Here is a 24960-nt window from a genome sequence, read left to right as displayed (position 1 = left end):
ACCTCTCACTCTAAGGAGCCATCCCACTCTCTTTAGACACCTTCCGTACATTTCCCATAAAACCTTGATGGACAGATGCCACCTCCATTGCCAGGAATTTCTGGCACCAGGAAAAGGCCGCATTTTCAACAACCCAGTGTATACTTCTTTCTGAATTCAAATGGCTGACCCCAAACCTGCAGCTGCAACCCCAATCCTAAAATTCCAGGCCCAGCAGCCACCCCACACATTCCCCCTCCTCCTCTACACACACCACCAATCTCCTTGATTTTTTTGTCCCATATTTTTTTTCTATTGTATATATGTGTCTATGTTTCCAGTATATAGGGGTGTGTGTGTGTGTGTGTGTGTGTCCATGTGCACATATGTGTATGCATATGTGTGTATGTGCCTCTTTGTGTCTGTGTGCATGTGTGTGCACATGCATGGAGGCCAAAGGTCAACATTAGGTATCTTCCTCAACCAACCTCCACCTTAGTTTTTGAGACATGGTCTCTCATTGACCTAGATTTCAGCACCTTAGCTAGACCAGCTGGCCACTGAGCTCCAGAGTCTCTTTTCTCCATTTCCCTGGCACTGGGATTAAAAGAGTGTGGTCATGCTTGACTCTTTACATGGGAGCTGGAGATCCAAACTTGGGTCTCCATGATTGTATAGCAAGTACCTTTTTGCTGAGCCATCTCCTCAGCAGGACCACACCGTCACCCCACACATCACTGAGCATCTCCTCAACACGACCACATCGTCACCCCACACATCCACTGAGTGTCTCCTCAGCACGACCTTACACCGTCACCCCACACATCACTGAGCTTCTCCTCAGCACGACCACACCGTCACCCCACACATCCACTGAGTGTCTCCTCAGCACGACCACACTGTCACCCCACACATCCACTGAGCGTCTCCTCAGCAGGACCACACCGTCACCCCACACATCCACTGAGCGTCTCCTCAGCACGACCACACCGTCACCCTCGTATCACTGAGCCGTCTCCACAGCACGATCTCACACCTTTACCCTCACATATTTATATATCTTAATCATTGCTCAATATCCACTTAATGAGTTTACGTTCAAATCCAACAAAGATGGGGATCAGGCCTCCCTCTTGCTCAGAAACTTCCCCTTGCTCCCTACAGTCTGAGTCACAGCTCTCACAGTGTGGACTCTCCAGACCTGATTTCGGGAGTATGAGTCCAGATCGCAGCCATTCTTCAAGGCCCACCATCCTCACCGCCAGCAGTGTGCCCGGGATAAAGGGCCACTGTGCGTCTGCCCACCACCTTTTTGAGTGTGCCAATGAGTTCTTATGGCCTGAAGGGAATGAGCCTTTCACAGCCTCAAGCTCAAACATGGAGCGTGACAGCTAGCCAAGTAATGGGTGCTGGTTTCAGAGGGAGTCCCGGCTGCGTGGAAAAGGCTGACCAGCTGACACAGGGATAACAAAGCTTTGGCCTCCCTCGGGCAGTGCTGAGTGCTGGAGAGGATTCCTGATAAACCAGAAGCTGCTCTGAGGACCCAGTGAAGTTTGAAGATGCAGGTGACTGCCAACAAGAACACAGATTCACACTGGTCACCCCAGGTTCCCCCACTGAGCACTGATCTCCCGCTCTGCTCAGGAGCTCAGGTGGATGTGAGCGAGCAGGACAGGAGTCGTGAGCGGGAGGGCAGGATGCTCACCTTGAGGTTCCCGTCAGCTGTGATGCGCAGCCGGTTGCAGGTCCCACAGAAATGCTCTGACATGGACGTGATGAAGCTGATCTGACCTTGGAAGCCAGGGATCTTAAAGGCCTGGGAGAGGAGGGCAGCTGAAGGGACAGGGCGGGCTATCCCTTGCTCCCAAGATCCCCCTTGCTGATGTCAAGACCCCATTCTGCAGCTCTCTGACTGTGGTGGGTGACCCACGAGCCCCCGCCTTTGCCTGGCTTGCTCTGGAGAAGAGTTGCTATGGATACAGGTGTCTGTGGACGACAGGCTAGAGGGCCATGGAGGAGAGGACAGTGCTGCCCCTCTTGCCTGCAGAGTAAGACCTCTGACGTTACTTAGTCTTACCATCTAGGTTTAGGCTGCTCTCTTAAGTATCACACCATTCCCTGGCGCACTCTGAATTTACGGCAGCACCCAGCCACTGGACGGAGGCAGGGCCACCCCCAGCACCACCCCCCTGCTCCCTAACCTTGGCTGAGCTGGAGTCCTCCTCCGGCACCACCCCCCTGCTCCCTAACCTTGGCTGTGCTGGAGTCCTCCTCCGGCACCACCCCCCTGCTCCCTAACCTTGGCTGTGCTGGAGTCCTCCTCCGGCACCACCCCCCTGCTCCCTAACCTTGGCTGTGCTGGAGTCCTCCTCCGGCACCACCCTCCTGCTCCCTAACCTTGGCTGTGCTGGAGTCCTCCTCCGGCACCACCCCCCTGCTCCCTAACCTTGGCTGTGCTGAAGTCCTCCTCTGGCACCACCCCCCTGCTCCCTAACCTTGGCTGTGCTGGAGTCCTCCTCCGGCAGCTTCTCCAGCTCTGGCCACTGCTGTTGGATGGTGTCCAGCATCTCCTTGTAGCTAACCATCTTCCTGAAGTTCCACTTGTTGCCTGTATTTGGTTGCAGGTGGCAGGGGGAGCTTTTGAACCAGAGATGAAGGGGACCCTGCCCAAGGATCAGATCACATCCACACGTGACCCCAGAGCACCCCACACCATCCTCCCACCACCCCAGGTATTGGCAGTACCTGGTGCAGCCCCAAGGCCCATGCACCCCTTCCCTCCCCGCCAGACCCTCGTCGCTCACCGTCAAATGGCATGTACTCAATGAAGCGCACATCCAGGGGAAGACGCTCTGTCAGGGCCACAAAGTCCAGAAGCTCATCTTCATTCAGGCCTCGCATCACCACACAGTTCACCTGACCAAGAACAACTGGGCCGTGAGAGCTGTCTCTAGCATGCTTTCGTGAGGATGACCTTTGGGGTGTCGCACTGCTCAGGACCTCTCGCCACCCATTACTTCACAGCTGGGGTATTCCATGGGGGCCACTGCTTTTCTCTATACCCAGTGAGGGAGGGAGGAGAAGTGGGGGCTAGATGTAACTTGGCAAGAAGCAGTGGGAGGTACATGTCCACTGGCCAGGCTGAGGGCTGTCAAGGGGCCAGGTGTCATGGACCTATGGTCCCCTGGCCCAGTGGGGTCAGGAAGGAAGGCAGAAGTCAGCAGGGGTGACAGATCCTCACCTTCACAGGCTTGTAACCCAGCTCAATGGCTTTGTGGACACCCTCCATGACTTTGTGGAAGCCTGCAGAGAGGGAGAAGCAAGGATTCAGGGACCCCCCCCCCCCCTTTCTCCAGGGAACCACCAGACCTGTGTGGAACAGAGAAACCCGAAAGACCACCTGGCTTGAGGATCAGCAGGAGTTTTCTCTCACGGGCCAGACAGCAAACATTTTAGGTGACGACAGCCAAGAGGCAGCACCCAGATTCTATGTGGGTATAAGACACAAAGCGTGTTTTTACTAATTTCAAAGTATAGCAATATGGCTTTTATTTTTATTTACATTTCTTTTTTGCAGGTACTTAGGTACGTGTGCATGTTCATGTATTTGTGGGGTATATGCATAAGTGGAGGCCAAAGCATCCTGGGATGTCGTTCCTCGGTTGTCTTTTTTTACTTAGTTTTATGCACATGTGTGTGTAGCCTGCATGTATGTCTGTACATCACATGTGTCCCTGGTGCCCATGGAGGTCAGCAGAGGGCACTGGGCCCCTTGGAATCAGAGCTACTTTACTGACTACCTCGCCAGTTTCACGTGGTTTTTTATAACATGGAATGGAGGAATGTCTATTTTCTCAGGGATACACTATTGTTTAATTGGAGTTCACAGGTCATGTTCTCAATGATTAATGATTACAAATGTTATCTGTAAAACCCATTCCTGGCTCCAAGGCTGTACAAAAACAAGCCATGTGGCCTGTGGGCCACAGTTAGCTGACCTATGATCTAGCTGAGTCTTTGCACAGTCTAGATGGGGAAACTGAGGCCCTGCTGCAGTCTTTATACCCGACCTTACATGATGTAGGCCCCTCTCTCACTGGTGTGTCCTCAACAACCGTTCCCTTCAGAGGCAGGTGAATGCCAGAGCATAGTGGGGGGTGGGCTGGGACGGCACCTTGCTGTTGGCTGTGTCCCTGAGGGAGGTGCTTGTGCTAGGGAAGAGGACAAGGGAGATGGTGCCCAGCTGGAAGCATCCTTTCCACTTCCACCTCCCAGCCTTCTGCTCTCTGGTCACAGCTTCCTCACAGGAAGTCCCCTAGATCCAAATCCTCCCTGCCACCAGGCCAGCAGAACCATCTCTTCCTCGAGCCCAGAGGTCCTCTCCTGCTCCGAGTTTTCTCCCTCCCCACGGCACGTCAGTAGATACCATGAGATCAGCAAAGGCTGTTCTGTGTGGTTTTGTTTTGGTCCAGCAGTCTTCAGGGGCTGGACACTGTGTCTTGCACAAGCATGAGACTCTGAGTTCCGGCCCAGGACATGTAAAAACCTAGACATGGTGGCAGGCTTGTAATCCTGAGTGTTGCAGAGGAGTCCTGATAAACCAGAAGCTGCAAGGTGGAGAAGTAAAGTCCCTGGGCTCACTGGCCAGCCAGCCAGACTAGTCTAAAGAAGTGTATTCCAGATCCCAGCAGAGAGTTTGTCTCAAAAGTTCATGATGAACAACCAAGAGGATAACAGCTGAGGTTGTCCATTTGCCTCCACCTGCACACACCCACAAGTATATAAACACACACTGCACACACCCACAAGTACATAAACACACACTGCACACACCCACAAGTATATAAACACACACACTGCACACACCCACAAGTACATAAACATACACACTGCACACACCCACAAGTACATAAACACACACTGCACACACCCACAAGTACATAAACACACACTGCACACACCCACAAGTACACAAACACACACTGCACACACCCACAAGTACACAAACACACACTGCACACACCCACAAGTACATAAACACACACTGTACACACCCACAAGTACACAAACACACACTGTACACACCCACAAGTACATAAACACACACTGCACACACCCACAAGTACATAAACACACACTGCACACACCCACAAGTACACAAACACACACTGCACACACCCACAAGTACACAAACACACACTGCACACACCCACAAGTACATAAACACACACTGCACACACCTACAGGTACATAAACACACACTGCACACACCCACAAGTACACAAACACACACTGCACACACCCACAAGTACATAAACACACACTGCACACACCTACAGGTACATAAACACACACTGCACACACCCACAAGTACATAAACACACACTGCACACACCCACAAGTACACAAACACACACTGCACACACCCACAAGTATATAAACACACACTGCACACACCCACAAGTACATAAACACACACTGCACACACCCACAAGTACATAAACACACACTGTACACACCCACAAGTACATAAACACACACTGTACACACCCACAAGTACATAAACACACACACTGCACACACCCACAAGTACATAAACACATACTGCACACACCCACAAGTACATAAACACACACACTGCACACACCCACAAGTACATAAACACACACTGCACACACCCACAAGTACATAAACACACACTGCACACACCCACAAGTACATAAACACACACTGCACACACCCACAAGTACATAAACACACACTGCACACACCCACAAGTACATAAACATACACACTGCACACACCCACAAGTACATAAACACACACTGCACACACCCACAAGTACATAAACACACACTGCACACACCCACAAGTACATAAACACACACTGCACACACCCACAAGTACATAAACATACACACTGCACACACCCACAAGTACATAAACACACACTGCACACACCCACAAGTACATAAACACACACTGCACACACCCACAAGTACATAAACATACACACTGCACACACCCACAAGTACATAAACACACACTGCACACACCCACAAGTATATAAACACACACTGCACACACCCACACACAAAAATAAAGTATAAATAAAGAAGCACATTAAAACTGTATAACTACACTTTGAATTTTGTCAACGTGGATGATGCGGCCCTCTCCAGAGGGAGGAGCTTCAGCCAGAGCTTTGTCAACTTCTGGAAGGCGGCGAGCAGGAGGCTGCACACCCGGGCAGGGAAGGAGGACAAGAGCATGGCTGGTGTTGGCTCTGCTCCAAACGAAGGGTGTGGAGAGCTGCCTTCCCAGCACCCCTCTGACCTCCAGAGTCCTCGGTTATGGACCACCCACACCCCCAAAATCAAAGGGCAGAATGCCCATGGTCAAGAGAAGCCACCACATGGGAGACATCTGCAGCAGGGTGTGAGGAAGAGAGGTTTGAAGTCTAGATGGGCACAGGGGTGAAACCCTGGGCCTGACACTTCAGGGCAACCACATCCACCCCAGCTGGCCCATGTGTCTCCAGGCAAACAACCTGGCCTGGGTATTAATCCCTTACTGAGCCTAACCAACAGTACAACCATAATACAGACACCAGGAGGAAGCGACCACCCCGCCACACACACACACACCGAGTGTGGCAGGGCCCTGGGGAGACCCACACTTCAGCCTGCCTATGATCACCTTTTCTGCGGACGATGAACTCAAACTTGGCAGGAACCAGAGTGTCCAGGCTGATGTTAACAGCACTGAGCCCTGCCTGCTGGAGCTGGGGCAGCAGCCGGGCTAGGTTGATGCCATTAGTGGTGACACCAATGGTTCTCAGCCCTTCCAGCCGATGAAGTCGTGCTGGAAAGAAAAGAGAAAAGCATTAGACTGTTCTCCCTGGGAAAAGGCAGGAAGGCAAAACTCTTGTTCTAAATGGAGAGAGTGCAAAGGGGCTTCCACTGGGCTTGATAACAAGTGTGGAAATAAAAACCAGGTGAGAGGCTGGAGAGATGGCTCAACTACTGAGACCACTTCTTTTTCTTGCAGAAAAGCCACGTTCAATTCCCAGCACTCATGCTGTAGCTTACAACCAGCTGTAACTCTAGTTACAGGAGCTGAAGGCTTCTTCTGGTCTCACAAGGCACCAGGCACACATGTGACACACACACGTACACACAGGCAAAAACACTCGTACAAATAAAGCAGAATAAAGATAACAACGGCTGAAGTGCTGTGTGATGGTGAAAGAAGCTGGCCCACAGAGGGAGCGCACTGTCAGGAGGTGTGGCTTTGTTGGAGTAGGTGTGGCCTTGTTGGAGGAAGTGTGTCACTGTGGGGGCGGGCTTTGAAGTCTCCCATGCTAAAGATACTGCCCAGTGTCTCAGTCCACTTCCTGTTGCCTTTGAGTCAAGATGTAGACCTCTCAGCTCCTTCTCTAGCACCATGTCTGCCTGCATGCTGCCTTGCTTCCCGCTGTGACGATAATGGACTGAACCTCTGAAACTGTAAGCCAGCCCCAATTAAATGTTTTCCTTTATAAGAGTTGCTGTGGTCATGGAGTCTATTCACAGCCATAGAAGCCCTAACTAAGACACACTGGGTACTTGCCCTGTACTAGATGCTGGCCCTGAGCTGGGTGCTGGCCCTAAGCTAAGTGTTGACCCTGACCTGGGTGCTCACCCTGGGCTGGGAGCTGGCCCTGACCTGGGTGCTCACCCTGGGCTGGGAGCTGGCCCTGGGCTGGGAGCTCTGCTAAGAGCATCCTACAGATTAGCTCACTGAAGCTGTGGAACAGGGATTGTTCCCCATTCAGTAGACAAGCTTCAAGAAGTTAAGGCCATTTCTTCAATTCACAAAGCACAGTCAATGACAGGTGTCATCCTCAACCCCTCTCCTCGTGGTTCTTTCAAACAGGGTCTCCCACTGAACCTGCAGCTCACTGACTTGGTGGGACAGGCTGGCCAGTGCGCCCCACAATCCTCCTGCCCCTGCCCCCACCCAGCACTGGTGTTAGAGCATACCACCACACCTGGCTGTTGACATGGGTCCTCATGCTGTCCAGTGAGCACTTTAAGCCATCTCCCCAGCCCCAGAGCAAAAGGAATCCTAAAAAACTACACAAGAGAACAAGGAAAGAAAACAGCGGGCTGAAAACACCCTACGTGGTCAGTCAGATCCAGCAATGTCTAGAAAAAGATGCACGGTGAGCTGCAGTCTGGATGTTCAATGTCCCTAAGGTCCTGTGTGGTAAAGGATTGGTCCCAGAGAGGCCCTTAGGTTGTGGCACAGGGAGGAGTGGCTAAGGAAGGACCAGAGGCTCTGAGCATCCTCTCTGTTCCTGCTCAGTGGTACATACTCCAGCCTTCACCAGGTCAGAATCCAGGGGGCCTACCTGACCCGAGTTTGAATCTCCAAAACTGTCATTCGAAGACCCTTTCTCACCGGGCGCTGGTGGCACACGCCTTTAATCCCAGCACTCGGGAGGCAGAGCCAGGCAGATCTCTGTGAGTTCGAGGCCAGCCTGGTCTACAGAGCAAGATCCAGGAAAGGCGCAAAGCTACACAGAGAAACCCTGCCTCGAAAAACCAAAAAAAAAAAAAAAAAAAAAAGAGCCCTTTCTCTGTATGAAATTAGTTGCCCGGGGTATTTCACTGCATAACACAAAGTTAGTAATACAGAGTCAGAATGCTCAGGATAGTTACTTTTAATCAAAGACTAGATTACAGAATTTAAAAAAAAAAAAAACTATTATTTTTCTATAATGAACACGTTTTCTTTTACAATGTGGGTATCTTAGTTAGGGTTTCTATTGCTGTGATGAAATACCATGACCAAAAGCAATTTGGGGAGGAAATGGTTTATTTCACTCCCAGTTCAATGTAACAGTTTGTCACCAAAAACAAAGAGGGCAGAAGCAACCTGATGCAGAGGCCATGGAGGGTGCTGCCCATTGGCTTGCTCCTCATGGCTTGCTCGGCCTGCTTTCTTATAGAACCCAGGGCCACCAGCCTAAGAGTGGCACCATCCACCATGGGCTGGGTCCTCGCCCACAAATCACTAACTAAGAAAATGCCCTACAGGCTTGCCTCTAGACCAAATTTACCAAATTTATGAAGGCATTCTCTTAACTGAGGTTCCCTCCTCTGGGATGACTTTAGCTGGTGCCAGGTTGACACAGAACTGCCCAGCACGGTGGGCAGACAGCGCCCACGCCCTTGACCTTCACTTGATTTCCTTCTCTACCAACCACGACGACGACGACGACGACGACGACGACGACGACGACGACGACGAGGACAAGCTCCTTCCGGCCCTTGGACCAGGGCCTTCCATCAGCTTCACATGGGAGCAGAGACTAAGAGTCCAGTGCTGGGGCCCAGCAGAACTGAGAAAAGGGTGGATCACCAAACTAACCACCTGCTTAGAAAAACCAGTAAGAGTAGGTAGTTACCTCCAAACTGGGACATTTTCTGCAGGGAGAGAGAGGCTCATGAGCCTCGGGAGACAAACCAAAGGCCACCAGTCTGGGAGAAGGAAAGGGGGGCGGGGGAGCGGTTCCGGGGGCCCCTCTTCGGCAGGGTAGAAAGGGGCAAATTTCTGGGGAAGGAGACGGCACAGCCCAGCTGCAGTGAGGAGTCTGTGCAGAGAGCTCCCAGGTCACAGCTCTCCCGAGCTGTCACTCGTGTTGGGGTGGCTTTTGATGACACGGCTGCCTTGCGTTGCTCCTGGAAGGAACCCCCCATTTCTACTCCTGCTAGTAACCCCAAAAATCCTGCTGTTTTACCAAGACAGATATTGTTACTTTGGTCTCTTGTGGGTTCCACTTTTGGGGGTGACAGGGGTGTGTGTGTGTGTGTGTGTGTGTGCGTGTGCGTGTGCGTGTGCGTGTGCGTGTGTGTGTGTGTGTGTGTGTGTGTGTATCTGTCGTGTCTCTCCAAGGAAAGCCTATCACACAACAGCATGTTCATGGTGTAAGAATGAAATTCCACAGCCTTTCTGAAGAGAAGCCATGCACGGGGGTTTACAAAGCCCTTGACCCGAAATTTCGCTTCTCGGAATTTAACCTGAGGTTTATTGGAGAGCCACACATTTGACTGTGGAAACAATCCAGTTAGCCAACAGCACAGAAGTGGTTGAACCAAGTTTCTCTAGACATGACATGTTACATAACCCAAAACAACGCTGTCAGCTAACACTCTGGGAGTAGGGAAAGGGTGTGTACGTCAAAGGGGGTGCGGCTTGAGTGTGAAGTGTCCCCAGGCTCATTTGCTTGAACACTGGGCTCCAGCTGGTGGCACTGTTCAGCAAAGTCCTGGGACCTCTGGGATGTGGGCCTGGCCCACAGACACAGGATTACAGCTGGCCCCAGCTTGTCCAGTCTCTGCTTCCTGACCGACAGGTCACAGCAAGCTTCTGCCACCATGGGCCCGGGCCTCACCCTCCCCTGCCCTCAAGTGGCTTTTTGTTAGGCACTGGTAACGGGCAGGAAAAGTAACTAATGCCCTCTTGAGGGACAGAGCAGCTCTAAATAAGCAACGGGTGCAGAGGAGAGGGGCAGTCACGCCGCACACACCATGCGCAGATGTAACCAGCCCTTCCAGGGGCCAACAGCAGAGTTCTCTCTGCCTTGCCCTCTGAAATGTGCAGATGTCCTTCACTAAAAGAGCAACAGTTGCTGTTTGAACGAGAGACAGGTTGTGGGCTCCCTCTGCCAAATCCATACATTCTAACAACTTTAGGACACAGCATGGCCGGGATGAAGGTGACTGGCATAGAATCTGCAGAGCGGAAGGACAGCAAGGCAGGTAAGGTGCTCTGTCTGGCCCTCGGCCACTCCTTGGCACGATCATCCCCATTATGGATCATCACCTGGCCCTTTCTGAAGGACTTGGTGAGCTCATCTGGGAGCCCACTGGGGAGGTCTGGGAAGCTGCCATGCCCTGCTGGGAACAGATGAGGACCACAGGTGGGTACTGACCACAGATGAGGACCACAGGTGGGTCCACTCCTCAACCTCTCCTCCAGGACCCCAGGCCTGGTGGATTGACCAGATAATGCCTTCCCTCGAACCCTATTTCTCCCCGAGGGAGTCAAGGCAGAGGCTTGAAGACAGGCCAGTGGTGAGAGGCATGAATGAGACACTTGTCATGTTCTGGGGGGACCCGCCACTCTGCTCTGCGTGAGCTTTCACAACCAGATGGATTACAGGAAACGCTCTCTCCACACCCTACACATAATAGACATCAGGAAACCTCACTGGAGGCCCTATTTCCCTCTCTCCCTCACCCTTCCTCTCCTGTCCTCCCCTCCCATCCAAACAAAAAGATTAACAACAAACAAACAAACTGAGTTAAAAACCCTAATACTAAAGCCATGTGTGGCCATTAACACCTGTAATCCCAATGAGTATAATAACCCTAGCACCGTGGGGGACGAGCCAGGATGGTGGGGGCATGCTGGCTGCCAGCCTAGCTCCAGGCTCAGCTGGAGACTCTGTCTCAAGGGAATAAAGTAGAGGGTAATACAGCAGGACAAAGAGATCTTCCTCAGGCCTCCGCCCACTAGTGTAGATACCATGCAGATACACACCACCACCCCTTACACACAAATCTACTCCTCTAAAGTCCTAATTAAAAAAATACAACAAAACAAAAACCTGCCAAAATCAGCCAACAGGAGACAAGCATGACCGCCCTAGCGGGCTTCCTACTGTGATAAAGACCTTGTCCAAAAGCAACTGGAGGAGGAGAGGGTTTGCTTGGCTCACACTTTCTGCTCACAGTCCATCACTGAGGGAAGTCAGGGCAGGGACTCAAACAGGACAGGAACCTGGAGGCAGGAACTGATGCAGAGGCCATGGAGGCAGGCTGCTTACTGCGTTGCTCCCCAGGGCACACTCCACCTGCTTTCTTATAGAACCCAGGGCCAACAGCCCAGGTGGCCCACCTAGAACGGGCTGGGTCCTCCACCATCATCCAGTAATCAAACTACAGACTTGTCTACAGGCCAGTCTGGCAGAGGCGATCCTCAACTGACACTCCCTCCTCCCAGATGACCCTGGCTTGTATCAAGGTGACAAAAGCTAGCCGGCACAGTGATAAATATCAAGATAAAAATAATAAAAGTCCTAACATTTTGAAACAGGATTCAGAAAAGGCCAAGAGGCTTCATTTCTCCGGCCTCCTTCCGACACTGAAAGTGGTGTCACAGGCAGAAACGGCCCAAGCTTCTAAGTCAGGAAAACAAAGACGGGATTTTTCAGAGTACGGCACATTTCATTTCAAAAATGAACTTATTTATTCTTTATAGAGCACTACACAGCAATAAACTAACTCCAGTTTTCCCACACTCCAACGTAAACTGGCTGAGCTTTATTACAAAGGCAGCATCTTTAATCTTTCCAGAGAAATGCTGAAAATGATTAAAGGTAAAGACAATCTCGACATAAAGGGAACGGCAGATAAAGAGTAATGTGGGTGGAAACAGCAGGAGACATCAGTGAGTCGGGAGAAAACCAGGCTGCACTCCCAAGGAAAGAGAAGGAGTAAGAAAATCTGAAATCAAATCACCGTTTACACTGGGTCATTTGCATGCACTTGAGAAGCGAGGCAGAAGAGGCAGAAGTTCAGTCACCCTTGGTTACAAAGGGAATTTAAGGCCAGCCTGGGTTAATGAGACCTTATCTAAAAAAAGAAAATTACACACACACACACAATTATATAAACGTATGTGCACATGTACATATATAATGCACATATCTATATGTATGTGTGTGTATGTATCTTGAAGTTACATTAGACTTCTCAAAAACAATGCTTGCCTTAAAGAGACAATTGTATGACATTCTTAACATACATGTATATATTAAATTGAAAAACATGGAAGCAATGAGACAGGGTAACACCCAGATACCAAACACTATAAAGAGAAAAGAGATGATGGAAAGAACAAAATATTAAACAAATAATGGGCAAAAGTTTGCCCAACCTTCTGACAAGTGTTTTATTATACAGGGAAACTACACTGAATGCCAACAGGACACAAAGGAAGAGCCTGTTTGAGGTATAGACACTGCTTTTTAAAATTCAAGGAAACCAGATAAAAAGGAACACTAAGAACTTCCAGAGAAAAAGATCAATTACCTACAGAAGCAGAACCAAATGAAGTGACATCGGACTCCTCAAAGTCAGTGCTGACAAGGAAACATGAAGAGACAGCCATATGGCCTTCTTAACACACAGGAAAGACCCTCAACACCAAATGTTACCTGTTGGGTTTGGAGGGACAGCTGGCTCAGTGCCTTAGGGCACGCACTGCCCTTCCAGAGAACTAGAGTTCAGTTCCCAGCACTCCTTATCAGGTAGCTCCAGAGGATCTGATGCCCTCCTTCTGGCCTCCTTGGGCACTGCATTCTTGTGTGTGTGTGTGCGTGTGCGCGTGTGCGTGCACGCACGTGTGAGCACACACACACACACACAAACACAAACACACAAACACACAGAATAAAATCCAAACTTAAAAACAAAAACCAGGAGGCAGTGCCTAATTAGCTCACAGCCTGCAGCTTGCCAGGGTTTGAGAGAAAGCGTGGCTGGAAGGGGCATACATTTGCGGAAGCAGAACAGTCAAGGTCCTGCTGAGTTGAGAAAATTCGAGCAGGCACCTGACAGAGGGCAAATGACAAGCTCCTGGCAAAAGGAAGAGACATGCTGAGAAGGCAGCTGTGTGGCCAGAGAGGAGGGAAGGGGCAGAGTAGTGGCTAACAGGAGCCTGGTCACAGGGGCCTCCTGGTGAGAACTCTGAACTCAATGTCATAACAAGACACAGACTCGGTGATTTGGCATCTAGGAGCTGAGACCTTGGGCAAGAGGAACCTCTCCATAGCCATCATTCCTCATCAAAAGAATAAACAGCAGCTGTCTTAAAGGGTGTGGCAGGATCCAATGTCTGTGTGGGGTAACCCTCTGTATGCTGTGAATTTATTACCATTGGTTAATAAAGAAGCTGCTTTGGCTTATAGCAAGGCAGGATAGAACCAGGCAGGAAATCCAAGCAGAGATACAGGAGAAGAAGGGAGGAGTCAGGGAGATGCCAGCAAGCCGCCAGAGCAACAAGATGTACTAGAGAACAGGTAACACCACAAAGCCACATGGCAAAATGTAGATGAATAGAAATAGGTTAATTTAAGTTGTAAGAGCTAGTTAATAATAAGCCTGAGCAATAGGCCAAAGGGTTTGTAATTAATCTTAAGCCTGTGAGTGATTATTTTAAAAGCAGCTGCTGGACCAGGTAGGACAGAAAAGCCTCCGTTTACATATGGCACCCAATGTGGGGCTGGAATTTCCACGTAAGACCTAACAAAGCTTAAAAAGGTTCTAGACACACAAAAATGGAGCCAAGAGCAGCTTCACAGTTCATGTCTCTCACTAAGGACTGCAGTCCCCTGGCTGCAGTGGGCTTCAGCTGCAACATGGCAGACTCCTGCAGTCTATCATGAGCTGTGGTATAAAGAGGCTTCTCCCAGCCACTGCCTGTAGAGCACAGCCACAGGCTTGGGAACGCAGGCATGCTTCTTAATAATGCTTCTCAGAGTTGGGGGGTGAGCTCTCATTGGTACCTCTGCCATGCTGGAAAACCGAGTGGGGCGGAGCCAGCAGCCAAAGCCACACCTTTGGTCCTAGCCACGCCTGCTTAGCAGTTTAAAGCAATGGTCAGAAACGGATTACAGATACACAATAAGGGCAGATTCGGATTAAAAAAGACCTCTAAAAGGGTCACAATGTATTTAAAAAGTATGCATAGGCTTAGGAGAGAGAGGAAAAAGAATAGAGACAGTTATAGATTAAAAAAATAATTTAAAGATAATAAAATGAGGTTCTTGAAAAAGGAAGAGTAATAAATATTATAATAAGCCATATAAAGATGGAAAATACACAAAGAGCCTGAAATATGTATATTATTGTGTTTTCTTTGGATTTTGACTGTTAATGAGCTAACTGCTGAGAGACATTTGATTGTGGGGGCCGCTAAGTTAAACCAACACATATATTTTAAAGGTATCTTGACTTCAAAATTTATGTCTAAGGATATGTTACATTGGAAAAGAGGTTCTGCTTTTGTTTCCACAGAAGATGGGAAGCTATGGATTCCTTCCAGGTTAATATGGTTCCATCAAGGAAGACCCCGAGAGGTCTCCAATGGGAGCAATGGCCCAGATGATCCGACATCCAGTACAGCTTCAAGGCAACTGGCTAAGATGATGCAGCATCACAGACTACTACAGCCAAGATTTAACCATAATTCTACATTTTCTCAAGGTCCCTCAAGATCACCAGCACCCACCAATCAGCAGGAAGTAGTCTAGAGAACTACGTCCAAATTCTCAAAAATTGTTTGTAAATGTTTGTTTTCATTTAAGGGGGGGTTGATGATAAATTGATATTGATCATAGTCAATCTCCTTCTAAAAGAAGAAAGGGAGATATGATATGGAAAATTTGAGAGAAAAGGGGAGATTATTGAATCTACTTTTATCCAAAAAACAATTGTTAACCTCAAAATATATTACATTTGTAAGGATTTTAGTTTATTGATATAAATTTAAAGTTAATTTTGTTATACTGTATGTATAGTTCTATTCTTGTTTAAGATATTGTGTTTATATAGTTCAACTGAAAATGTAATATATAATTAAAAAATATAGATTTACAAAAATACAGTTAGTCATCTAAAATAGTCAAACTTATAGTCATGTTAGTTAGGTTTTCTAGATATACAAAGATATATTTCAGATAGATTGGTATTCTTCAAACATTTCAAAGACCTACAGAATATGATATTTAAAATGTTTTAAAAACTTCGACTTTTCATGACAGTGAGACACATCTGCTTCTGGCAGCACCAATGTACTCCAGAGAAAATGATGGGCATCAAAGAAATCCTACATGGAGTTTATTTTCTTCATGGCAAAAGCTGACCATATGGACAAAGAACGTGTCCTTGCTTCAACTGCTGACAGTTACTGTCCAAACTGGACCAGCAGGACACAAGAAAGGTGACTGCAGAGCTTTGCCAAGACAAGGTAGGACAGTCCCTCAAAATTCCCTGCTTCACAGGAAAGTTTGTCAGATACACTAGGCCTATAGGCCAAAGATGGATGCCCCGATGTTACAGAGGAACCTTGGGTGACTGTACAGGCAGCCAGCTGTTTCTGTCATTTCTCACATTTTTTGGAAGTCGCTTGCTAGCACTTCCTGCTTACTCAGGTAATATTATTTCCTTCTTGGGTATTTGATGGAGCTGAAGAGTAGATAGTTGTAGTTTCCTTAGTTATGATAAAAAGGTAAATTAGATATAAAACTTTTAATTCACCAAGATAGGATAGATAATTAAATATTTTCTCTAATTTTGTCAAATACAAATAGACTAGATAGAGTAACTATAATTCTTATTTGATAACTATTTTGTTATATGTAATTTTACTATGTTAAAGTTAAAACCTTCCTTTTTGATTAGACAGAAAGGGGGAAATGCTGTGGGATAACCCCTCTGTATGCTGTGAATATGTTTTTATTATCATTGGTTAATAAAGAAGCTGCTTTGGCCAATAGCAAGACAGGATAGAGCCAGGCAGGAAATATAAGCAGAGATACAAAGAGGAGTCAGGGAGATGCCAGCGAGCTGCCGGAGCAACAAGATGTACTAGAGAACAGGTAATGTCACAAAGCCATGTGGCAAAACATAGATGAATATAAATGGGTTAATTTAAGTTGTAAGAGCTAGTTAATAATAAGCCTGAACAATAGGCCAAAGGGTTCATAATTAATCTTAAGCCTGTGAGTGATTATTTTAAAAGCAGCTGCGGGACCGAGTGGGACAGAAAAGCCTCCGTTTACAAATGTCTACATGAGTGACAGCTGTCAAATAAGCATTAGTTGAATGAGACAAGAGATGAAGGCACTCACCCACGATATCCACCACATCTGGCCGGATGAGGGGCTCTCCACCTGTGAGACGGATCTTATCCACACCTTCTTTCACAAAGAGCCGAGCAAGGGTCAGGATCTCCTCTGTGGTCAATAGGTCAGCCTTGGGGGTCAGGGATACACCCTCCTCAGGCATGCAATACCGGCCTGAGAAAAGGAAGGGGATGGAGAGGTGGGGACAGGTGTGGCAGGCAGGTGGAGATGCCCCTGCTCCTCAACAGGCTAACTGTAGTCCTGAATCCCATCTGAATGGTACACACTCACTTGGTATTTCTCCTCTCCCTGTAATCTGGCCTCCCTATCCCTCCGCCAGGGAGCTGAGTATAGGTTAAAGATGATAAACGAGGCCCAAAGCAGGGCCTTGAGAGCAGGGGAATGCCTGAGATGCTGGCTCCTTCACTCTGAAGGCAGCTGGGCAGACTGCCCTAGAAAGGCCTACAAAGGCCAGGGCCATGGGCCTGCGTCCGTTATCATGGTCCATTCTCACTCTATCTAGCTGTGGTAAAGTCACCTCTTCTGCGCAGGCCATGAGATGAAGGAATGATCTGGCTTGGTGAAAGCCACTGCCCCCTGTTACTACAGTGTCCCCAGATCCATCTATGTGCAGATTTGCATCAGGCTGGAAAACCTAGGGGCTCTTTGTCGAGATGGAGGAGTAGAATGGGGTGAACAGGTGAGCTGTGGAGGCAGGGGTATGGTGCCCTGCCATCACTTTCTGCAGGCCGCCTTTATCACGAGTCAGACCACATCTGCTAGACTCACAGACATGTCCATCCCTGTTGATGGGCTGTATGCAGCCCTAGACAGCTGTCAGCATGGCCCAACACAAAATCACAAGCTCAAAACATTGTGAGATCTTTTTGCAATTGTATGTATGTGTGTTCAGATGTATGTGCAAGTGCATGTGTGCATGTAGAGGTCAAAGGTCAACCTGAAGTATCCTCCTCAGCCACTCTCCATCTTAGTTTTTTGAGACAGGGTCTTACTTTTATTGGGAGCTTGCTGACTGAGCTAGGCTGGGTGGCCAGTGAAGGGGTCCACCTAACCCTGTCTTCCCAACACTGGGATTATGAGAGCACCTCCATGCCCTGCCTTCCATGCCCTGCCTTTTTTTTTTTAACATGGGTTCTGAAAATTGAACTCAGGGTCTCATACTTGCATGACGAGCACTTACTCACTGAGCCACCTCCTGGCCCCTTACAATTGTGTGAGTGTGTGTGTGTGTGTGTGTGTGTGTGTGTGTGTGTGTGTGTATGTGTGTTTCTTTGGAACCCAGCTACCAGCTTCTCAGTGTGATCTCTGTAGACATCAACATCTAACAAAATCAGAGGGTTGGAAATGCCTGCTGGAGCCATAAAGTCTAATATGCACAATGAACGCACATTTGGACTCTCGAGACTAAAGAGACAGTGAGAACAAATAGCTCACATTTGCTTGATTACCAAATACGTGTGCATTTACTTACTCAATACTTATTGAGAAACACGGTAGGGGCAGGAGAAGGGGCGGGAGGAGAGGCAGGAGGAGAGGCAAGAGGAGAGGGAGGAAGCAGGGAAGTGGGGCTAAGAGGGAGAAGAACAGGCTGAGAGGAAAGAAAGGAGGAAGAGCCACACTGGAAGTCTGCAGCCGTGGACACACCCCGAGAGCAGCCCCAGGGGTGCAGGACGGGTTCTGTGTGCTGGTGTGGCTGTAGCTGGTCCAGCACAGGACTGGGGCATCTCACGGCCATGGCTCTATTTATCACTCTTCTGAAATGTCCACTACCCACCCCCACCCCTGCTACACACACACCCCAGGCCATGTCCTGGACTTTGGTCTCTGAAGGGAAACAGGAGGACAGAGCTCTGAGGAGGGAGGACAGCCCCAGGTCTACCCTTATTCCTAAACCCGATCACAACTCTGTTTCCAAATCTAATCTCGAGGAGAACCTAGCTTCCAGGATCCGAAAGCAAACTTGACTTCAACCCTGTGTAGCCGCCAAGAGGCTGACCAGCTGCCAATGAGGTGAGGTGAGTGGGAGGTGCAGAGCGGAAGGGGAGGGCTGAGGGAGCTTTTCGGACAGAAGTGACTGCAGATGTCACCTCGGCAGAGGGACAGTGGCCCAGAGCTGGCCCAGGAGGTGACTCACATCGGAGGTTGCACTTCTCTGTGAGAGAGATCCGCAGGTAACTGTGCTGCCGGCCAAAGCTGTCCGTGAGGAAGGCAGAGAAGGGAGCGGCATGCTCCTGGAGGAACTGCAGCCTCATGGGCAGCCCCTGCAAGGACAGGGACATGATGAAGCTATGGGCCTTGCTGTTGGCTCTGTGGCCCTGGGCCACAGCTCTGGCTCAGCTGTGGAGAACTGAGGCAGCCCAGAGATAGGTTGCCTCTCCCTTAGCTTGCACGGTACCTCCAGCCCTCCAGTTATCCACAGTAACCAGGACTGTTCCTCTCCCTGACAGACTGAAGGATGGGCCCACCGCTGAGACTGTACAGGAGTTGGCCCGAGCCGGGTGCTTTCAAGCTGGAGGCTGAGTGCTGGCAAGTCTAGGGTCTTCTTTACACAGTCCCTATACTTTGCATTCCTTACCCAGTGCCAAAAGGAAGGATTAGTCAGTCATTGTGTGAGGCCTGGGGGAAGAGATGGCTGCAAGCTCCAGGAGATGAGCTACCTAGGAGCCAGGTTTGGGGAAGAATGGCGGCACCTTCCTATTCACCACCAGCTACAGGGAATCATTCCAGGTTCCAGTTCTCAGTGGCTGAGGTGTTCCTCCCTTCAACTTAACACGTGGTTGTGCAAAGGCTGGGGAGGAGCCAAATAAATCCAGGAATAGGGAGTGAGAGGACCAAGGAACGTGACTCAGCAGAAACCTGAGAGCAAGCCTGGCCATGAGTAATTAAGGGGCTGGCCATTAGCCCAACCTGCCAACACACACCCTTCCCTCCTAGCTGGCCAAGCAAATTTATCATTTGGATACAGCAAGCTCCATCCCCGGGTTCTTCCCCTCCCACACCTCGTGACCCCACCCCACTTCCCTCAGTTTCCTGGGGTAGGGGGTATGACCCTCTCCCATCCAAGGGGTCCAATGTTGACCACAGTATGTCAAACTGCTGTGTAACATGTCGGCCTGCCTCTAATCTTACGAGGAAAATGACAGAAGCAAACCCAGCTACAGAGTCACCTCCAGAGGGGTCTCGCCCTGTACAAGGCTCTTAATGCAGGCAGCCCATCAGATTTACCACAGAGCTTCTAAGACAGCTGGAGAGTCCTGCCCCCAAGAGTGACTTCCTCTGGTGTCTGCACTCTGCACTACGCAGCCAGGGCTGAGGAAACTTTTAATCCAGGAGTAGCAACCCTGGTTCTGAGCACAGATTTTGGAGCAGGTAAACCTGAATTACAAACGTGGTTCTAGCTACTGGCCGAGCACCTGGATCCTCTCAAGTTCCAGGCATGCCCCTGCCTTTGGATGTTGTTGCAACACAATGTTGTCATCTACGAAGTTTATTTGTCTTTGGATGTTGCAACCCAATGTTGTCAACTACAAAGAACCACACAACTATGTTTTAAAAAAAAAATAAAAAAGATAACGTTTTAAGTTATGGCTTTGTGTTGGGCCACACCCCAAGCTATTTTGGGGCAGAGGTGGCTTGTAGGTTGTGTAATGGGCATGCTGGAAGAACTGAGGACATTCTAGAGAGATGCTGTGTCCCTCACTGTCTGGACTGTACAAACAAGGTATCCCAGAGAATTGGAATCCCCCCAGAATCTCATGCTGAGAGGAAGAAAAGATGCCAGCCAGAGGGGGGCCTTGTCTTCTTACAGAGACCTCACTGTGTCCTGCCAGACCACTTCTCAGGGAGACTGGATGAGACAATGAGTCAGTGATGGACAGAGCCACACTTTGACCAGGGCCGCTCAACTATGCACACCTCCTGACTTCTATTTACAACTAAACCTCATGTCAGAAGCCCAGAGATGGATCTGTAGGGGGAGGTGTCCACTGAGTCTCTCTGTCCCTCTTCCCAGTATGGCCACACTGAATAAAACTATTCTTTTCTGCTTATCACTATTAATTTGACTCACGTGGCTTCTTGAGGATGGTGGCCAAGCCTGGCTTACTCCAGCTGGGCACAGGCTCTGACATGACTGCAGTGACAGTCGGACATGCCTGCTTAGCCTTCTCTTCCGCACAGAGAAGACAATCCCATCTAACTCAACTGAAGGGTCCCTTACAGGCACTGTCAACAAGTCACTGCCATCTGACTGTTAACACTGTCAACGTGGCCTGACCTAGACCTGCCCGGGAGACAGGCCCGGGAGACAGGCCCCGGAGACAGGCCCGGGATTCAGGCCCGGGAGACAGGCCCGGGAGACAGGCCCGGGAGACAGGCCCGGGAGACAGGCCCGGGATTCAGGCCCGGGAGACAGGCCTGGAAGACAGGCCCGGGAGACAGGCCCGGGAGACAAGCCCCTCCAGGCAAAGGAGAGATGGTCTAGACTAGATTAGTTGAAGTGGGAAGTGCCTGCTTTACAAGCATAAGGACCTGCGTCAATCCCCAGAACCATGTCTAAAAAGTTAAGGAGAGAGCTGTGATGCTCACTGGCTAGCCAGCCTACCCGAATTGGCAAGCTATGGCTCCCAATAAAAGACCTTGTCTCAAAATCAAAGTAGACGACAGCTGAGGAAAGACACCTGAGACTGCCTTCTGGCTTCCAAAAACATGGGCACATGCACGTGAACATACACCACACACACACACACACACACACACACACACACACACATTTTATTGAATAAAAGCTGCCCCAGCTTGATTATATGGCCCTCTCCCCCATGACCTGAGAGTGAGGGGTCTTCCCATCTCTGGCTCCAGCATGTCTACTCCCCTAAGACATGGATTTTAAGGATCTGGGCAGGTTGGAAGTGAAGAGGAAAGACCTTCCAGTACTGTTCTCTCTGTTCCTCCCCCACCATGGTCCTCCCTGCTCCTCCCCCAGCACTGTCCTTCCTGCCTCCCCAGCACTGTCCTCCCTGCTCCTCCCCCAGCACTGTCCTCCCTGCCCCCCCAGCACTGTCCTCCCTGCCCCCCCAGCACTGTCCTCCCCCCCAGCACAGTCCTCCCTGCTCCTCCCCCAGCACTGTCCTCCCTGCCCCTCCAGCACTGTCCTCCCCCCCAGCATGGTCCTCCCTGCTCCTCCCCCCACACTGTCCTCCCCCCCTCCCAGCACCACCCCTCTGCTTTCTCCTACACCTACTTTCTGTCTTCAACACCCACTTGCCGCTTCTGGTCTTCTCTAGAACTCTGAACATCTAGGCAACTTTGCCTTACCCAGTCACCCTGTCCTTTAACCCCACCACAGAGAGCAGGCTCAGACCTCAGCCTCCAGGAAGTCAGAAGAGAGTTCCAGAGAAAGAAAGGGTATACCTGAATTGAGCTAAATCCTTTAGAGAAGATGTCTGGCCCTCCTCAGTCTTCCCCCGGCATCTGTGAAAGCTGCCTGCCTGTCTTTAGACTGACCCAAGGCCCCCTCTCCACTCTCCCACGACCAGCTCCCATGTAAGACTCACTTCTCTTTTATACCCACACCATGATACACAGGATGCCCAGTGAGCATCCACCATGGCTCTCTACCTCAGACCACCAGCCCTGGAGAGGGCAGGCAGAGGGTCCCTCCAAGAAAGGAGGGCAGGATGGGGGTCCTGGATGATCACACCTCTGCTCCTGCCCACTGGCAGTTCTGTTAAGGAGGTGAATACATAATTTCACCTCACCTCTAAGATTCTCTTTCAGAGTCCTATGCCCTATGCTCCTGGACGAGGTGAGCTGGTCCAAGCCTCTGGATTTACAGAAAGCAAAGAAAAGTGAGAGTTCAGATTAGAAGTCAGATAAAATTAGAGACCAGCAAAAGATCATAGGTCTCCTTACGTCTCACTGTTCCACCTAACACCTTTAATGTGCTTCAAGCAGCCAAAACCATTTGCTGACGTGGCTTGCTGCATGCCCTGTGGGAAGCTGTGGAAATCCCTAGAAAGGCTGAGGGAGCCCTAGCATCCAGGGACTTCCAACTGGTGGAACACGGTGGCAACTAAGATATTCAGAATGCAATGTCTGACGGCACCGTTGACAGAATGATGCTTGTCCAGGTAGGAGGGGCCTAACAGGCCTTACTACAACATCTGCCACAGGCTGAATGAATCAATAATCACCACACATCAACACAACGGGACCTGCGTTCACCAGGCTCTGAGTGTACAGATTAACACACATGAACACTTAAGCTCTATGACACCCTATGATGAAGACATTAACACCCCTACCCTACAAAACACAAGCCCTGACTCTCTGAGAGAAGAGAGTCACATGGCTAATAAGGTGTGGGACTCATTCAAACCCCAGGATTCTGCTCTGCAGCCTGTGCCTTTCTGCTATATCACTCATGCCCTCACCATATAAAAGACCTGGTACAGCATCTGGGGGGAGAGGGCTAGCACAGGTCTTCTTGGGGTTTAAGTTCCTGCTGCTCTGCCTCACGGCAACCTGAGTTACCTGAGTACGAAAGGCCATCAGTTAGTCACGTTGCACAGGCCCTCTCACAAAAAGTACAAAATAATTATGAGGAAGAAGAAAATTCTTTTTGCTAGTATCGTTTTTTAAAGCTCTCACAGTGGCCTCGGCTTCCCTAGCTTTTCACTCAATCAAGCACAAAGTTCAAGGGTTTGAAGATCCCTGTAACAATAAGCCTGCTTTATCTGAGGATTCCAGAGAGGCAGGTCTTAGGAAGTGAGCGCTCTGGCAGAAGTCCACCTGTGTCTTGAGCAAGACAGGAGCAGGAGCGTCAAATATTATGAAACTCAAGAGTCCCAGGACATCAAGCCCTGTCCTGGAAGACATGGAGAAGGAGCTACAGGAAAAGGAACGGGCCCCCCTGCAAATGTTTCCCTAACCATGCAGGAACAGAGTGGTACAATGGGGGCCTGAAGGACCCTGCCCCACACTAGGAAGACAGGCAGGAACTCCTACCCTGGAGCTTAGTATTGCTCTGTTCCTGACTAAAAAGAGGCCGAGCCCTCCCAAGAGAAACAGGATAGATCACAGAGCCCTGCCACTATAAAGTGACAACTGACTGTGGGCAGCACCTGGATAACATTTTTCTTTCTTTTTTTTTTTTTTTTTTTTTAGTCCCTGTCACACTAAGAAGCAGGTGTCCTGGCCACATTTGACTATGTACTGGCTCCCTCCACTCAGGAGGTGAGGGAAAAATGTTTAAAAGGTTGGGTGTCAGGGAAGGCTAAAACAGCTCATTGGAACCTAAGTCTCACTCCCAGGTGGCCCCTATTTCCTGCAGCGCAGAGACCTGTTAGAAAGTGGCACAGCCCGGGTAAGGGAGTTCAAGGGAAACTCTGAGGAGTCCCTCCCGCTGGGTAGGAGTGAACTCAAGCAACCCATCAGCGAGTGCCCTGGGTCGTCCCCAGCAGAGGCCTCCAGGACAGGACAGGGTGCTTTCTCCACCTTCAGGGTGGCACGCTTGGATCGCCCTCCAGTTAGGTGAGTGCAGGCGGGCGGGGTGGGCTCACCTCCCTGGCAGGTCGCGAGGGCTCCCCGGGGCGGGGCTGCGTCACCGGAGCCCCCGAGCTGCAGCCCCGGGTGCTGGACTTCAGGAGCCGCCGCAGCATCCGGAAGGCAGACCGCGACGCCATGAAGCTAGCAAAGGGAAGTGCCTGGCCTGGAGTGGGCCTCCGGAGCACTGTAGCCCGGGACCTGACACGGGGTCACATCGGAGGGGAGGAGCGGAGGGCGGTGATCAAACAGCCAATCAGCGAGAGCGCCGCTCCGCGTGGCCCCCTGGAAGTTGTAGTCCACTCGCTCCGCCCCTTTCAAGGCCGGAGGCATGTTCTTGTGCAGAAGTGTCATGCCTGAGAGAGCTAGGCTCTTTTCCTTCCTCATCTTGAACTTAAGCACTCTTTAGATGCAAAATGTAAAGGGGTGGCATAAAAACTTTTATGCAAGTTATA

The 24960-nt window shown here is 50.0% G+C and overlaps 1 protein-coding gene across 2 annotated transcripts in view; it reads right to left on the bottom strand.

Annotated features, from left to right (window-relative positions):
- The window catches only part of Mocs1 (molybdenum cofactor synthesis 1), a 29788-nt gene extending 5075 nt beyond the window's left edge, over window positions 1-24713 (bottom strand). For both annotated transcript variants that reach the window (XM_059282185.1, XM_059282186.1), the window contains exons 1-8: window positions 24523-24713; window positions 19095-19221; window positions 16946-17113; window positions 6679-6843; window positions 3221-3282; window positions 2784-2895; window positions 2475-2587; window positions 1685-1795 (exon numbers count right to left, since the gene is read on the bottom strand). In XM_059282185.1, the coding sequence (XP_059138168.1) occupies window positions 1685-1795; window positions 2475-2587; window positions 2784-2895; window positions 3221-3282; window positions 6679-6843; window positions 16946-17113; window positions 19095-19221; window positions 24523-24645 (981 nt within the window). In that variant the 5' untranslated portion in view covers window positions 24646-24713. The remainder of the gene's footprint in view (window positions 1-1684; window positions 1796-2474; window positions 2588-2783; window positions 2896-3220; window positions 3283-6678; window positions 6844-16945; window positions 17114-19094; window positions 19222-24522) is intronic.
- Between the last annotated feature and the right edge of the window lie 247 nt (window positions 24714-24960).

This window comes from Peromyscus eremicus, chromosome 16_21 (genome assembly GCF_949786415.1).
Source record: "Peromyscus eremicus chromosome 16_21, PerEre_H2_v1, whole genome shotgun sequence".
Classification (NCBI taxonomy): Eukaryota; Metazoa; Chordata; class Mammalia; order Rodentia; family Cricetidae; genus Peromyscus; species Peromyscus eremicus.
This window is presented reverse-complemented; position numbering and strand designations above follow the sequence as displayed.